Consider the following 18,324-nt stretch of genomic DNA (forward strand, 5'->3'; position numbering starts at 1 on the left):
CAATGTTTTTGACTGTACTTCCCCTTCAGTAAATCACTGCTTTGCCTGGCACCTGAAGCAAGAAAATGTTGCTCATTGAACGATTTGCCATTTGAGCTTGTTCACATCTAAGGGGTTTACACGTTCTTGTGTTGTATTGACACATTATTTTGTATGCATAGGAACATGTTTGTTATGTATCAGAAAAAATGCATGCAAATAAGTTTTAAGGAGGTTTATTTTATTATTTTTTATCCAATGCGCTATAATTAAAAGAATGCAGAAACTACCCTGCAATGTGTAATTACCTCATATGAGCAGATAGAAAAACAATCTGGCATAGTTAAACTATTTTATATGCTTGGTACATCATTTTACTTTCAACATTGCTGGCAGCTATGTTGGCAACAATTCCATCTATGCCTGATGAGCTATTACTATAACACTTGTCCAGGAATGCTTAAGGCATAAGTCTACTCGTGTGGCCCTCTTACCAGCTGCCAATTACACTAACTTTCCTATTAGGCTGCCCAGCAGGTAAAATAGGCCTGTATTGTTACATTCATTACAGTACCATTTTTAAACTATAAAATACTCATTCTTTCTGTGTCAAGACCAGACATTCTGGGCTAGGCTGAAGATGCTGGTTTGGTCATAAATGAAACTGGTTTTTATAGTCAATGGCCAGGATAGAGTTAGATTTAATATATAGTGATGATCTGTGCAAATTTTCCAGATTATGGTGCCCTGGTCCTTACATCATTTGCTGGTGCCGCTTTGATCATCTTATTAAAATAACCTTTAAATGCACAGCTGTTACTAGCACAACATAGAAATGTTAAACAGCTCTGCTTCTAATAAGACACTTCCATGAATAACTAGAAGGAAGTAAATATTTCCCATTTTAGATATATGTGTTTGTCTATAAAGTATAATAACTCCCTGAAGGCTTTAGAGAGGAGGTCTGTGAAGCCAGGAAGGATTTTAATATGGTCAGATTGTTCAATCAAAAAAAAACCTATTGTATGGAATATTTCAAACAACTGCTAACCTCAGAATTTCATCAAAGGACTTATGAGTAGTTCTTAGCACTATTCAGGTGCACATGGTCTACCATTAGAAAAAGTCTGCAAAAATTAAATCAATATGAGATTTGGATATGGAGAAAACCTATGTTGTCCAGAAAGAACAGGCCAAGACTAAACTTTGCTGATGGACACCTAGACAGAGACTAGGGCCCCTATTCAATTAATGCTTTCTCACAGGTTATATTTTTACACCTTGCCAGTAAAATGCATTTAAAGCCACCAACCAGCAAGAAAATATTCAAAATAATTGTGACTGGTTTTCAGTACTTTTTCAAATGTGAAGTTCTGAAAAGTTATTTTAACCAGTTCACCCCCAAGTGGTTTTTACCCTAATGGACCAGAGCAATTTTCACCTGTCAGTGCTCCTCCCTTTTATTCCCTAATAACTGTATTACCACTTATCACAACAAAATTATCTATACCTCGTTTTTTTCACCACCCATTAGGCTTTCTGTGGGTGGTACATTTTGCTAAGAATTTTTTTATTGTAAATGCGTTTTAACGGAAAAAATAAGGAAATAATGGAAAAAAACTATTTTTCAGTGTTTGGCCATTATAGTTTTAAAATTAAACATTCTCCTGTGGATAAAACGCACACATTTTATTTGCCCAGTTGTCCCAATTATTAAACCATTTAAATGATGTCCCTATCACAATGTATGGTGACAATATATTATGTGGAAATATAGGTGTTATTTTTCTGTTTTGTTTTGTCCGATCATTAATTACAAGCACCTATGTAGTAAAGTTATAGTAATATTCCCTAAAAAAAAAAATAGATTAGAAAAGCTGAGTCCCTAAAGCAACTATTTATGCTTTTGTTTGTTTTCAACTGATTTTTTTTACAAGTGTTTTTTTTTTTTTGGGGGGGGGGGGGGGCTTTGGAAGTGTAAGTTATTAATCTTATTAATATTGTGTATAAGTGTATGTGTATGCATGTGCCTGTATGTTTTACTTTTTGGCCACAAGATGGCACTAGTGGCTGATCGCGGTCACATCCATTCCTTCTAGGCATTGCGATTGGGTAGAGGACCTCTTCCCCAATCACGGAAGACAGAGTCCCAACGAGTAACGGCGGCGGGATCGGCGCACACACGTGCAGAGTGGCGGCGAGAGCGAGCGACTTATTAAAACGTCCTGTTGCCATTAACAGGCTAAAACAGGACATTTTAACAAGTCAGTTTGCCATTAACTGGTTAAAGAGAAGATTAAAAATGTTCTCCTATGAGAAAACTCAGGAGAAAAAAAGTTAATTGAATAATGGCCTAGGAATTCTGGAACAATGTACCGGTAATTGCAATATGGCTGGATGAATTAATAGTTATAAGAACATTTCTATTACAGTTTTTAGCATGTGGGCTTTAGTTTATTTAGCATTATATTATTTAATACAACTGATAAGAAATTATTTTTAGTGTCAATCAAATAGAGAATTTTGACCTGCTGGAAATGCAAGCAAGTCCCCTATTTTGAAAGAACATCAATATCTTTTAGGCCAGTTTTACACTTATTTCTTGTGTTGCCGTAAGATGTGATGTTCCTGCCACATCCCGCTGCAACACAAAAAATGACCGGCAGAGTGCGCCGGCAAGGTCATATGCATAGCGCCACCCTGTCTCCAGTGACATACACCCTAATAGGCAGGAAGTACGTCATTGGGATTCCCCCATGTGTGCCACGATGCACCGTGCTCTGTTGTTTACACTACATGCATCGCCCAGACGTCCATTACCCCAAGCACCATGCACTAAGCACAGTGCTTGTGGCAACGTGCTGTTGCCCTTGCATCAGATCGGATACTTTTGACACACCGCAAGGGACAGCAATAAGTGTGAAATTATCCCTAGACTTTCCTTGTTTTTGTGATCCCTTGCAACAAGACAGGGTAATGCAATGCCGGTTTAACCTGCATGTGTACAAGAGGTCTGACAATAACATGCTACCTTGTGTTGACTTCTCCGTTCGCAACGTCTGACGAATTATATGAAGTAGCTCTTGATTTGGACATTTCATAGCATAATAGTAGGCAGAAATCCTTGTTTCTTCTGTGTCTTCTAGAGATTCATATAGCTGATACAATGTGTTTCTCTAATTTGGAAATAAAATGGAATAATCAATCAGATAACACTGGGTAGTATTTTAATAAACAAAATTGTGACTGCCCGGTCGACTTTTATAATATTCACTAACGAGAAGGGCAGCTAAAATTCAGCAGAGGAATCAACATTCACTCAGTAATAGACAACATATTAATGAAGATACTGGAATTTTAGATACTGATATGATCATTGACAGATTTGTTTCCCACAGTAACATGCTAATTTAAAGAGACACTGAAGCGAAAAAAAATATATGATATAATAAATTGGTTGTGTACTATGAATAATTACTAGAAGATTAGCAGCAAAGAAAATATTCTCATATTTTTATTTTCAGGTATATAGTGTTTTTTCTAACATTGCATCATTCTCTAATATGTGCAGATTACACAACACTCAGCATTCAAAATGATTCTTTCAGAGCAGTCTGTGAACTAATGACCTCTCCTCTTGCAGAGAAAAAGTAAATAGTTAATGAACAGTTGAGATAATAAAAGTCAGAAAACAGCCCTATCTACGACTTTGAAAGTCGTAGAGATTAATGGCTTTTTTGTATAGAGATAACAACTGGAGTTTCTTAACTCTTCCTGTACTGGAAACAATTAGACTGATGTATCTGATCTTAATGTTTTATTTCTTAGCTGTACTACACATACAAATCATAATATCATAATTTTTTTTTCGCTTCAGTGTCTCTTTAAAGCCCTAGCTTACCCTTAAGAAGTTCTTATTATTAGTAAAGGCAAATACTGGACTATGCCTTTGGTCATACAATTTTCATATTTGGTGCATACAATAATATTACCAGTTGTAAAGCGGGCAGAGCATCTTGCATTGGGGACATTTTTGTTCCAGAACTAGGCGAGGACACATATTTTCTGCCAAAGACAACTGAGACACAATATTTGCAACGTTGATTGCATATTTTAAAAGCGAATAACTTGACTGTCCAAAGCGTTCCATGGGTGAGAAGTCCAGTCCTGCAACTCACACAGGTCTTTGTGTTTTAGAAACAGTCTTTTGTAACAACCATCAGACAGTCTTTCACTTTTACTATCATCTATCTATCTATCTATCTATCTATCTATCTATCTATCTATCCATCATCTATCTATGTACAGACTGGTTAACTAAAATCCTGCAGTTTTTTTTCAAATATGGACTGCAGTAGGCTAATCATCACCAATTGCATTGCATAATATTAACACTTTGGTTGCCAGATATCTTCCCTTCCAAAAAAGTCATTTTTTCATACTTCTGGTTATAACATGTACAATTTGTAGTAGATCAAACATATATTATTATTTTTTTCTGCCTGGTCTACCACACTGCACCACTACATATTTATTTGTTTGGACTTCAGCAGAAATCTGCTCTAATGCTGATTGCCTTGTTGCCAGTATTGCTAAAGCTGCACTGCTCATTGTAGTACAAAGCCATAACCATCAAACAAGCACTTCGCCCGCCCAAATCCAAACAACAACCTTCCCTGATCAGTGTTCAACCAATATAACACAAATGCTTTCATTTTAACAGAATCGAAATGTTGTATTTGAATCTAGAACCTAATCTTTTAAAAAGAAGAATCAAATAGTTTATGGTCCGCTTAGATGCTGCCTCTTTCTGAAGTGAACAGTCTACAGTAATAAAGTATTGTGTCATAGCACAAGCGGAGGAAAGAGGCGCCCTGGGATGATAAAAACGTTTAAAAACGACTAAAATAAGTAAGAATTTTGAGGTAGCTTACCTCAAAGACGAAATCTCTGCAAGTTATTACAAAAGATTTTTATTAGCACAAGCGGCAACGCGTTTCACGGGTCGCAGCCCGCTTCATCAGGCCAATTGCAGTGCCAAATGAATGAATTCCTAAAGCATAGGGAGCCTCCCTATGCTTTAGGAATTCATTCATTTGGCACTGCAATTGGCCTGATGAAGCGGGCTGCGACCCGTGAAACGCGTTGCCGCTTGTGCTAATAAAAATAAAAATCTTTTGTGCTAAGTATACCCCCGAACAGACTCTGTTCGAGGGGTGGTGATACGCCACTAGTGGGTCTCCACAGTGGTGGTCACAACCTTTTTCCACTAAGAGAGCGACCGTTCCTCCGGTCCTGGCCAGGACCACCCCGAGTGGAGTCGGGTTTATTGTCTCCACCTGCTTCCTGTGGTTGGTTGCCCCCAGCAACCCTCCTTTGTGAGTAGTGCTTTTATTCCTTCCATTACCTTGGTGTTTTAACATATTGCACTACTGGGCTCCCGTTTTTTGTCTCCTGTGTCTTTTCCCATAGGGTGCTGCATCACCCCTACCACTACTGTCTATTGTGTCATAGCTAACTAAAGGTTTACCCCACTGGCACCTTCTTATGAGAAAGCTATTGCAGAAGATATGTAGTTGTAGAGACTTACACTGGATGAACAAGGAATTCTCCGGAAAGCTTCAATGACAGCCAATCTTATGCTATCTGCGTTGCTTTTAAGAAGAGCACAGGAGGACAGTGTTGGGATTAGTGGTCCAGCAGCCAGTCCTGCATTTCCAATTGCTTTTAACACAATCAGCATCTACGGATATATAAAAAAATAAAACATAAAATAGAATGTAGACATTTTCTTTAATTCTGCAATCACATTGATCTTGATCTTTGGGTAACATTCCATAATAACATGAGTAATGCATTTGTACTATGGCATGTGAGTGACAACTCTACCACAGACCTGTTGTAGTTCTTCTGGATCCTGGACAGTGCAGTTTTCTCCCAGATATGCCCGCAACATTCCCATGACCACTTGGACTTCAGGAACCTCTTGGCAGCTTTTAGTGGTCAAACAGAAGTGATGGACTAAGGCTGTAATAGCGAGATATACACTCTGGCTGCTCCCCGGGTCCTGTAACAGAGGCTGAACAGAAAGTCACAGGACATGACTTGGGTGAGTTCACATTGACAGCTAGCATCCTTTTATTCATGCAAATATTAAACAGACAGATAGATATTCCATTGCAATACAGTACAAGAAAAAAATCCAGATGGTAATTCTCCATTAATAACGGCTAACAAATTCATTTCAAATAAAGTTTCATCGCTTTCATAGCACATATTTAAAGGGAACCTGAAGCGAGTAAAATTATTTATAATAAACACATGACGTAGCTGCAAATTAATATTACATACTAACCTCACCATCAGTTCCTCTCAGAAGCTCACCATTTTCTTCTTAGTGATCCCTTCCAGTTCTGACAATATTTTGTCAGAATTGAAATATACCAGTTCCTATAAGTTATATATCAGCAGCTGTCAGTTACAACTGAATGTGCATGGTAATGTCCATGTTTCCCTATGGCTCAAGTGGGTGATGTTACAGTTTAACAGTGTTCTGACCAGGAAGCTGTTATGAGGTAATGGCCATTTTTAAAATGGAGGATGGAGAATTCCATTGATCACAGTAGACAAATGGGACGCAGGAGAGGATAAAGATATTTAATAGTAGACTACACAGGAGGTAAGTATGACCTGTGTATGGTAAGTTTGACTTTTTATTTTCAGTTCAGGTTCTCTTTAAAAAAGAAAACTTAAATTACGTTGGTAATTACAGTGCTCACATGTTACCTTGTGTGAAATGACGCTATTGAAACTAAATATCTTGTCCTGAAACTTTAATCACAATCACATGCTACTCTAAACCCTAATTTTTTATTTTCTATTTAAAAGCTGAAAAAGTAGGTTTTGTCTCAGCTGAATCACACAGTCTTTCACACGGTCTCACACAGTTCCTTACTGTTACAGACTACCCAGCAAGCTCATGCCGAACCAGAACTCATTGGAGTGTGTAAGGGGCTACAAAAGGCCCAAATTCCCTCTTACTAAAATGCTAAGGAAAACAAAAGTTTGCCTTCCAAAAACAGAAGGTATTTGTGATTATTATTGAGGTTGGAATGAGCATATGATGTCTCCCACAATGTATCACTGCTAAATATGCAAATCATCTCCTGTTGTCCCTGTAAGCTAGCCAATCCTCCAGAACTGCTAGAATGCAATGATGTGTCAGCTTGTTAATAGTACGGAGCCACAATAAACCAACATTTATACAGACTACATTCAAAGGTTACATTCAAAGGTTTAAAGGAAATAGGAGCAAGTAGAAATAATATTTACATATCTTTTCACAACACTTCAGGCTCAGTACTGACTTCAGACAAAAAAGAGAAAAACATGTGGACAACCCAGATTTTCCCTCGGAGGACAATCTAAAACTCCGGCCAGATTCTGTGTGGCATCATGCAACAGGTAATCTAAAGCAGGCCAATGTAATTTGAAGCACAGTGTGATGGAAAATACTAGCCAGTAAGTGTAGGATTGTTCTTAGCTGTCTGAAGTTATACTGCTCACAATAAAGGATTTATAATATCGTGCGCAAGATGTCAATAGTAATGAGTCATCATAAAGCAGGAAATCACAGAACACTCTGTAAAGAGAAACTGTGTGACTTCAGGACAGCAATCATCCATATAATAAACTGGTGGAGAATTCCTGAATGACTGCAAACCGGGAGACAATACATGGTGGCGTATCCTTTACTTGTTTTAAAGGCCAAATCCAGAAATCAGTGTTTCTCAAGACCTGTGTAGGTGACAGAGCTTAATTTCTATCTAATTATAAATTCCTGGATGATATGGAAGCACAGGAAGAAAGGGAGGGAGTGTGGCAGAAGAAGAGTGTTCCCGGGACCTGTTAGGCTAGTAGATTCCTGTAAGACTGTCTCTCGCCAAGTTGCATAATAAGGGACACTATACACTATGAGATGTTTTTATTAGATAAAGGCCCGTATTCAATTTTTCTCTTAAAGAGAACCTGAGGTTGAGCATTTTTGTAAAAAAACAAAACAAAAATATGATTTCTGATCCGGGGGCTAGCCGCATCAGGTAGCCTCAATTACAGCTGCTCCTGTGGCCAGAAATCCTTTTGTTTCACTTTTAGTGACTGCAGGCTCTACTCTTTTTGTCTCATCACAGAGCATAGTGCAGGGAGGTGGGGGAGTGGCGAGAGAGGCACAGCTGACCAATGAGAGTTGGGGAAGGGGCCTTCTGAATGTCCCCAGTGGTCGTTTTGGAGGAGTGCCTCTGCTGCAAGGGATGGCCCTTTCCCTCAAGATGACAGACAAGCTGCATGTCAGCAATTTCGGAGGTGACAGTGCAGTGCTTGGGGGGCTGGAGAGCGGCATGAAAGGTACACATAGGCATGTCATGAAGCAGGGAACAAGCCTCTGTGTCTGATCTGTCCCCTCAGGTACACATTAAATTTTTTTCTTGGAGATGTTAATTTTCTGTTTAAAATGACTTTTGAGCTCTCTGCAATTGCAAAAGTACCAAAGTGTAGGTGAAAAACTATGGCTAAAATTATTTTCAGCATTTCCTTGCTTGCTGGTGGCTTAAAGTGAACCTCCAGACTAAAAATCTAATCAGCAGCACTGAAAAGGCTTGGTGTTTCTTTAACAGTTTCACAGCATCAGAACTTTGTTTTTCTTACCCAAGCCTCATTTTTAGCTGCACAAAAGCTAAGCTCCAACCCAATCAAAGAAATCTGCCCAGGCATTTTCCCCTGATACTGTGCAAAGCATGATGGGATTTCTGATGAAAATTCTGCTGTTTTGGCGCAAATAAGTTTTTTTCAATTTTGAATTTGAGATTTGAAGCCTAGCGCACGCAGCTGGGAGGGGTGATCATGACACAGGACAGTTGAAACTGTGACACATGCTCCCTGTCACCTCCTTTCAACCAAAAAGATGGCTGCCCCATGAAATCACAAACATTTGCCTGTTCTTTTAAAACAGGGTGGGTAAGAGATTATATTACCTATCTATTTTAATAAACATAACTAAAGTAACTTAATGACAGTATGTTTGTTTAGGCGGAAGTTCCCCTTTAAAGGGCATTTTATTGATAAAAATATTACCTAGGAGAAAAAGTGAATTAAATAAGGGCTAAGATGTTATATCTGATTAAAAAAAACATTGAATTTTACAAAACATAAACCCTATTATGGCCAAGGCATATCTGATCAAAACATTGCTTGGGAAAAGCATTTTTCAGATCAAAGTGGTTGGGTTAAAGGGGGGAGGAGGGGGCAGACATGGCCTTTCCTTTTTTCCTATATCATTTTACTGCATCAATCAGCTGAAATCTAGAGGTGACAGTAGGCAGGTTGATATTCTATTAGTTGTCTGCTGATGTCTAACTGAATACTGATTGGCTTTTAGCAGTATTCAGGTAAAGGTGTTACAATACAGCTACCTAATGAACAGTGTATACAATCCTCTGGTCAATGTAATGATCATATAAGAGAACAATCATTTACACTATGTGATGAATTCAAGTTTCACATGAAAAAGACATATGCAAGCAATAACCAGCCGTAGGAGCGATCTGACCGGAGAGGGCTGGAGGTAGGTATGTACAAATTTTTGATATCCCCCCGTCTCAAATAATCAACTGTTAAAATCATCTGCTGGTGGTTACTGAACTTTCTCTGCACTTAAAATCAATGTCAACTGAAATGGGGAAAAAAGACAGATACCTATAAAGAGGGAAGGCTCTGGATTCAATAGAGCCTTCCCGTTCCTCTCATGGTCCCCTCATTCCACTGCTGTCATCTTGTTCCTATCTGCCACCATGGGAGGTCTTCTGAGTGATCCTGAAGACGGACAGCTCTGCGTTGCAGATGTGTGAACGCGAGAGTGTGCTATGGCAGGTGCAGTACCGAGCCAGCCGTCTTTGGGAGCACTCTGGCTCCCGAAGACCCCTGAAGCCTCCTGCAGGGGCACAGAGCAGTATTCGACCAATGGGTCAAATATTGCTAACAGGGGTGACAGCGCTGGATTAAGGGGACCATGAGAGGAATGGGGAGGCTCTATAGGACGCACACCCTTCCTGTCCATAGGTAAGTATCTGGTTCATTTTTATTTCAGTTGACATTCACTTTAAAGACATTTACCAAGCACCCTTGTGGACTAAGAAGACACTGTAGGTCCTTAGATACATACCGATTAAGGGGGAAGGAGAAACCTATGGCTTGGATAGACAGGTCTTACTGCTGTTCTGGGTAACAACCGGTAAAATGAAACAAGGCTTTCAAAATTATTTGACTGATCTTTACCTTCTAGATTAGTTGCTGGGGGATCACTGCTGCTACCACAGACATCAGATTGCTATCACACTTTCCCCACGTCTATTACTAGCTATTTACAGCAAAAAGTAATCAAAACATTGAAACCAGAAACACACTTACAGTAATAGAGCTAATCATCCCAGGTGTTGGTTCAGGAATAAATGCTAGTGACATTAGGAATGACTCTGTTTTTTCATCTTCTAGCTCCTTAGAAAGCAGAATATCTTTCATTAGACCCACACAGGCCTCAGTTCCACAAGAAGGCAGGGCATCCAGCAATGGCTGCCTAGAAAAGAAAATCAGCAAAGACTTCAGTATGACAGCTGATCATAGCTGGGTTCCTATTCAGTGGCACAGAAAGTGTACCATCCCTATTCATTTATATAGCACTGCCATCTTTCAAAGCATCTTACAGGGTAATGTCACTAACTGTCCTTCGCAGGGGCTCACAATCTGACCACTACCATAGTTATAGCCATGTCCTTACCTCCATATTCTAAGGCCAATTTGGAGGGAACCAACTGCCTTTTACAGAGGAATTTCTCCACTCTCACCCACTACTTAAAGATAATCTGTATTGTTTAAATCACACAAAAGTAAACATACCAGTGCATTAGGGGACATCTCCTATTCCCCTCTGTCACAATTTCACCGCTCCCCGCCGCATTAAAAGTAGTCAAAAACAGTTTTAAAAAGTTTGTTTATAAACAAACAAAATGGCCACCAAAACAGGAAGTAGGTTGATGTACAGTATGTCCACACATAGAAAATACATCCATACACAAGCAGGCTGTATACAGCCTTCCTTTTGAATCTCAAGAGATCATTTGTGTTTTTACCTTCTTCCCCCTGCAGCTCTCATCCACTGAATACTAGTGACAGGCTGATCGTTTCTTCCTGCAGACAGCTCTGCTCTGTCTGTAATTCCTCAGTATGTGTCAGCCAGCTCCTTTCACAGCCTAACAAAGGAGGATTTTTATCCAGCTCTCTTCTCTCACTGATATCAGAGAGCAGAGATGCTGCTGGCTTATGTAAATAACACACACACTGGAGTGTGCATAGAGGGGCCTGGAGGGGGGAGTGCATAACAGATCAGCACGGAATAGTTGGCAGCCTTCCAGACACAGGGCGACAAGTCCGACAGGGGAAAGATACATTGATTTATTACAGAGACGGTGATAGTAGAAAGTGCTGCAGTAAGCCAGAGCACATTAGAATAGGTTTAGGAACTTGTAGGATGGTAGAAAAAAGGATTACATTTTTGTTACAGAGTCTCTTTAAACCTCTGCAAAATGGCCAGTACCCCACTCTCAAGAGAAACAGGCCTTACAAAAGTGGCCAGTAAAATCCTCAGTTCTAAGTCACAAGGTGACTTTTTCCTTCTTGATGCTTCTGTGCTGCTTCACTCTTTCCTCTGCATCACAATATGTACTCTGTTGGTTTTTGTTACCTAGCCCTCTCTTTATTTTTATCTTATTTATTCAGTAGATCCCAGTGATATATAAACCTAGCCCTACAGTTTCCAATTCTCTGATATTATACTAATTCTTGCCATGATATTTGGAACGGAGGAAAAGAAATCCATGGTTCTGCGGTAAGTAACTTTTATAAAAAGTAACCGTATGCTGCATCCAGCTTTTACAAAGGCCATTTTATCAATAGTAAAAGTTTCATTGTAACGAGGTAAGTCACTTGCAGGCCAAGTGTGATTTTTCTAAAGGATCTCCTTAGTAATTCCACTTAAGCATTTAAAATATGTCAGCCCTTTGAAGTGATCCCATTCATATAGCTTGTCGTCTTTTGAAAGTGTTACAACCTGTTAAATATCATATTTCATAAAACAGACAAGAAAGGATACATAGCTTATAGGATCGTCATTCAAGTGGTTACCTCACATTCAGATATTCAGAAACAGATGAACTTTAAAAAAGGCAGTAAAAAATGAGATGGCAGGTCAGGTAAAAAATGATTATTTCATTCAATATTTTACTTTTTAATGTTTAAAATTAATTAGAAAAGAGCTGCATGCCTTCAAAGCCTTTTATCCACCTCTCTCCTGCGCGGACTTAATCACGCCATTGAAATTCTGGAGTGAACAATTGCAATTAGGCATATTTCAACAATGACTGCATTGATTAATCTGAGCAGTCAGGACAAGAATAGCAAGGGAGAGGCAAGATTTAGGCAGCATTAATTCACGGACCCTTCCCCAGTGAAACGGCATTGTTCCCAGTATTGCTTCCTGCCAGGCAGGGGAAAGACAATGAGGGAATGAATGAAAATGAAGCAGTGAGAGATGTCTGTCATGAGTCAGAGGGAAACCAGGGCAAGACAGGTGCCCATCATCATTTTACAGAGACCCAGACACTGTTGCCTGTAGGATTAGATTTGCATCACAATAAAAGCTCTCACTAAAGACTCCCATAGTCATTCTGATTCTTTGTAGGTGTTCACATTTTTCCCTTGGGATAACACTTGACCCAACTCATTAAAGAGACAAGTTTCTATTTTGCCTGTTTTCACTTTGAATACTTAAACAAATTTGGTGAAGTTTAAAGTGGATTTTCATTTTTGCAAAGATCTTTTCATGTCAAATCTTTATATTACAAGGATTTTGACAGATATTATTTCACGTGCCCTATTGTGATTTATGAGCAGAGATAAAAACAGCAGTTCCTTGCTGAAGGAACAATGCCTAGTGGGTGTGTAAGTGCAGTTAGTTACTCCAAAGATGCAAGGCTTCCTGCTCTGTGTGTTGCTCATGCACAGACTTTTCCTGTGTGCATGAGTAGTTTTGTGTTACTGTGCAGGTCCGGTCCATTCTAGCGCCTGCACAGTGTGGCCTCGCTTGTAGACTGAGTGATGATGTGAAGAGGGTTCCGGTCAGCAGCAGTGGAGTCGAGGAAGACATTGGAAGCCTTTGGATCATCCAAAGGCTTTCCTCTATTTAGTTAGGTTTTTTGTGTTCACAGGTTTGCTTTAAACTTGTGTGGCTCCGACAAAAATAGGTCATTGTTACTGTGTATGGGAGCTGAATACATGCAAAGCAGCAGCATATGTTAATAACACAGTAAAATCTTTACGCCTAGATTATTAACTCTTAAAACCCACAGATAAGAATATAGGTGTGAGAAAACGCGGAAAAGCCGCCACGAGTACTCAGAGTAAGGCGGCTAATTCCGCGTCCAACATGGCAGCTTGCGCGCATGGGCCTGCATTCACTAGCCTGACGGAGCACGGAGAAACCGCCGCATGCCCAGTGAACAAGGCGGCGGATTCCGCGTCCGACGCGGCGGCTTGCACGCATGGGCCTACCACTAGCAGTATGGCTGATTGCGGGGAAACCGCCGCATGCTCTGACAGCAGTGCGGCTGGCCCCGCGTTCAAACCAGCAGATACATTACAACACGTCTGGTGTGGCTGAGACTGATAGTCCACACAGGTTCAGAAGGACGCGCGCGCGCTGAGAGGCAGAGCCTTTATGACAGTCAGAAGGGTGTCAGCTGATCCAGCCGATCAGCTGACAATTCTATCAGGTTTCATTGGTCCAGCACTTAGGGGTGGCGCCGGAGAGCGCTTGTGTATATATACTGGGTGCTGGTCATTTCTCTGGTGTCTGGCGTTGCGATCACTACGTGGTAGCACTCAGACCTTGTCAGTATCTGTGATATTATCTGTTATACTTCAGACTAGTTCCAGGGTGTTGATGATCAAGGAACTCACACCCAAGACTAGGGAACTGTATTACCATTCTGTTATACTTCAGACTAGTTCCAGGGTGTTGATGATCAAGGAACTCACACCCAAGACTAGGGAACTGTATTACCATTCTGTTATACTTCAGACTAGTTCCAGGGTGTTGATGATCAAGGAACTCACACCCAAGACTAGGCAACTGTATTATCACTCTGTTATATATCAGACTAGTTCCAGGTGTTGATGATCACGGAGCTCACACCTAAGACTAGGCATTGTTATTATCTGTTATGACTTCCTGCTTTCCTGACCACTCTCTTGATCTCTGATTTGGTACTTCGCTATATCTGATACTCTGTTGCTGAACCCTGCTTGTCTTAAGATTCCGAATCTGTCTCCTGTCTCTGTATCTGATCTGTCCGTCTGTTGCCGACCTGGCCTGTCCGACCTCGAGAACTATCTTCCCTGTTTGGAGTTAGTTCACAGACCTGTCAGTGACACTTCACCATTAGTGTCACTCACTCTCTGGTCCTTCCCACTCTCAGCCTGGCTCCGCCCCTTGGGGAGCATCAGGCCATCGGAAGGAACCTGTTCTCTGAGCAGTATCTCCTACTGCCTTGCACCCTCTATACGGGTGCTCTCATCAAAGTATTACTGTTGCACCAAACACTCATATTACTCAGGTGTCCAGAGGTTAGAAATATATCTGATTATCGGTGATACTGCAGATCATCAATAATCGGGTATATATCTGTATTTTCGGTGATACTGCAGATCACCGATGATCAGATCCTCTCTGTGTTACACCGATCGTTACAGAACGCCAGACCAAAAATGCAAATGGACGCACACACCGACCGTCTGGGCGCACTTACCACTTCGGTGGATACCATCAACCAAGTGCTGGGTAATCACCGGGCGTTAATTGACGCTTTGTCCGGGTCTTTACAAACCCTCCAGACGGCTGTGGACGAAGTGCGATCTCCTCCTAGCACAGACATACGTATGCCTGTACCTGAAAAATTTTCTGGTCACAGATCTGATTTCCAAAATTTTAGGAGTAGAGTGTTATCATACTTTGAGTTGAGACCTAGATCTTCAGGAACTATGGCCCAAAGGGTCACATTTATTAAGACTTTGTTATCAGGCGATTCTCAGACCTGGGCGTACAGTCTACCCGCTGGAGACTTAGCCCTCACCTCTGTAGATGAATTTTTTAAAGCTATGGCAATAATTTACGATGATCCAGACATTGCCTCGACTTCTGAGCGGAAGCTTAAGTTATTACGTCAAGGCAAGAGTCCGGTCGAGGAGTATGCTGCTGAATTCAGAAGGTGGTCAGTATCAGCCAGGTGGGACACCTTTGCCCTGTTAGACTGTTTCTTATCAGGGTTGTCAGATGAGGTCTCTGATCTTATGTTAAGTCATCCTGAACCTAAGACCATTGATGAGGCCATTTCATCGGCCATCAGGATCGACCGTAGGCTACGCTATCAGAGACAGACCCGGGGTAGAAACCATGTGAAGATGGTGTCCTACGCTGCGCCTCCTGTGACTCCACCTCCTCCCGTTTCGCCTCCACCCGAGCCGATGCAGATTGGTCGGTCAAAGTTGTCTCAGGTGGAGCAGAGACGCAGGATTTCAGAGCAGTTGTGCCTTTATTGTGCAGAGGGGGGTCATAGAGTACAGAATTGCCCTAAGAAATCGGGAAACGCTACTGCCTAGGAGTAGTTGGGGGTAATACCCTAGGCATACAACTTTTACCCCTAGATGATAAAAGGTTCCTTCTTCCTTGTACGATTGCATGGGAAGATAAATCTGAAGTCACTGAGGCCTTCGTTGATTCGGGCTCAGCGGCTAATTTTATGGATTACGAATTTGCTAAAAAATTGGGTATTCCGCTCACCCCGGTAACACCACCTATCCAGGTTACGGCAGTGGATGACTCCCCCCTGCAACGTAGCTGTCCTCTGTCTCAGACACCAGAGGTGGGAGTCACTATGGGGTGCTGCATAGGGGGAAGTTGCATTTTTTTGTGTTACACATGACAACATCCACTATCATCCTTGGCATGCCTTGGTTACACCTTCACTCCCCTCGGATTAATTGGGCCACTGGTCAGCTAACAAGCTGGTCAGCCCATTGCTTTCGTCATTGTTTAGTGAGGGTGACCTTGGGTCAGACCAGGATTCATGTGGAGGGAGTACCGGAACAATATTCGGAATTTTCAGATGTGTTTTGTCCCAAAGCTGCAGATAAACAACCTCCACATCGCCCCTTCGATTGCCCCATCGATCTCCGATCTGGTTGTATGCCCCCTAGAGGTCATCTCTACAATTTGTCTGGGCCGGAAAAAGTGGCCATGCGAGAGTACATCCGTGAAAACTTAGCCAAGGGTTTCATTCGCCCTTCCTGGTCGCCTGCCGGAGCAGGTTTCTTTTTTGTAAAGAAAAAAGACGGAGGCCTTCGGCCATGTATTGATTACCGGGGCCTGAATAAAATTACAGTAAAAAAATCGCTATCCATTGCCTTTGATAGACGATTTATTCACTCAGGTCACCAATGCTAAGATTTTCTCGAAATTGGATTTGCGGGGTGCATACAACCTGGTGCGGATCAGAGAGGGCGGTGAGTGGAAAGCGGCCTTTAACACACCCGATGGGCATTACGAGTACCTGGTGATGCCCTTCGGGTTGTGTAACGCCCCAGCCGTCTTTCAGGAACTCATTAATGAAGTATTCAGGGAGGTGTTTGGTAAATTTGTTCTGGTATATCTGGATCATATACTAATCTTCTCAGATAACCTCTCTGAGCACAGGGCTCATGTCAAATTTGTGCTGCACAAGTTAAGACAGAACATGCTTTATGCTAAATTGGAGAAATGCATTTTTGAGGTAACATCTGTCACTTTTCTGGGGTACATAATTTCCACCTCGGGCCTTTCTATGGATCCTGCCAAAGTCTCTGCTGTCCTGGAATGGCCTCAGCCAGTGGGACTAAGATCTCTCCAGAGATTTTTAGGATTCGCTAATTACTATAGAAGGTTCATAAAGGGGTACTCCACAGTTATAGCACCCCTCACCAGTCTCACAAAGAAAGGGGCAGATACCAACCACTGGTCACCCGAAGCTCTGGCTGCTTTCTCCACTTTGAAAGAATTGTTTTGCTCTGCACCCATTTTGAGACACGTCGACACCTCCTATCCCTTTATCGTGGAGGTGGACGCCTCGGAGGTCGGGGTAGGGGCTGTGCTGTCTCAGCGTTCTGGGTTGCAGGGAAGATTACACCCGTGTGCCTATTTCTCTCGTAGGTTTTCACCAGCAGAGAAAAACTACAATATAGGCAACAGGGAGCTCCTAGCCATTAAATTGGCCTTCGAAGAATGGCGTCATTGGCTAGAAGGAGCAGAACATACGATTACCGTTTACACTGATCACAAAAATTTGGAATACATTGAGGGGGCAAAGAGATTGAGTCCTCGTCAGGCTCGGTGGTCACTGTTTTTCTCGAGATTCAGATTTGTAATTACGTACACTCTGGGTAGTAAAAACATTAATGCGGATGCTTTGTCCAGATGCTTTGAGCCAGAGACAGCACAGCCCTCAGACCCAGAGACTATTATCCCACAGAGAGTAGTGTTGGCAGCCACAGAGACCTGGAAAAACTGGATGGAGACTTTAAGTCCCTTCCAGCAGGATGTCCCTGAAGGAAAGCCTGAAGGGGTGATGTTTGTACCACTGCCATTTCGTCTCCAGATATTGCAGATGTTCCACTCCCACAAAAATGCTGGACATCCTGGGGCCACCAGAACACAGGACCTCGTTGCTAGGTGTGCTTGGTGGCCTTCATTGGCAACTGACTGCAAGGAGTATGTTAGAGAGTGTGCAGTATGTGCAAAAAGCAAACCCTCCCATCTGGCACCTGTGGGAACGTTGCAGCCTTTGCCCACCCTGAGTGAAACATGGACCCATTTATCTCCCTTTGCAATGAAACATGGACCCATTTGTCCATGGATTTTGTGGGTGAGCTTCCGAGGTCTGAGGGCATGTCGGTCATTTGGGTGGTAGTCGACCGTTTCAGTAAAATGGCCCATTTTGTGCCCCTGAAAGGACTCCCCTCGGCCCAGGAGTTGGTCGATCTTTTCATCATCCACATTTTCCGGCTACATGGCATTCCGGAAAACGTTGTGTCAGATCGGGGAGTCCAATTTGTTTCCAAATTTTGGAGGGCATTTTGTCATCAAATGGGCATGGAACTGTCATTTTCGTTGGGCTACCACCCACAGACCAATGGTCAGACTGAGAGAAT

At 41.8% G+C, this 18,324-nt stretch overlaps 1 protein-coding gene across 5 annotated transcripts in view; it reads right to left on the reverse strand.

Moving 5' to 3' along the window:
- LOC137524618 (uncharacterized) overlaps positions 1 to 18,324 on the reverse strand; it is a 571,079-nt gene that overhangs the window by 383,473 nt on the left and 169,282 nt on the right. For all 5 annotated transcript variants that reach the window (XR_011022737.1, XR_011022738.1, XM_068244694.1 and 2 more), the window contains exons 10-13: positions 10,441 to 10,606; positions 5,876 to 6,058; positions 5,570 to 5,722; positions 3,011 to 3,155 (exon numbers count right to left, since the gene is read on the reverse strand). Coding sequence is in view for 3 of the 5 variants with exons in the window: in XM_068244694.1 (XP_068100795.1) it covers positions 3,011 to 3,155; positions 5,570 to 5,722; positions 5,876 to 6,058; positions 10,441 to 10,606 (647 nt within the window). In the remaining 2 variants the exon portion in view is untranslated. The remainder of the gene's footprint in view (positions 1 to 3,010; positions 3,156 to 5,569; positions 5,723 to 5,875; positions 6,059 to 10,440; positions 10,607 to 18,324) is intronic.

The sequence above is a fragment of the Hyperolius riggenbachi genome, chromosome 7, assembly GCF_040937935.1.
Source record: "Hyperolius riggenbachi isolate aHypRig1 chromosome 7, aHypRig1.pri, whole genome shotgun sequence".
Lineage (NCBI taxonomy): Eukaryota > Metazoa > Chordata > Amphibia > Anura > Hyperoliidae > Hyperolius > Hyperolius riggenbachi.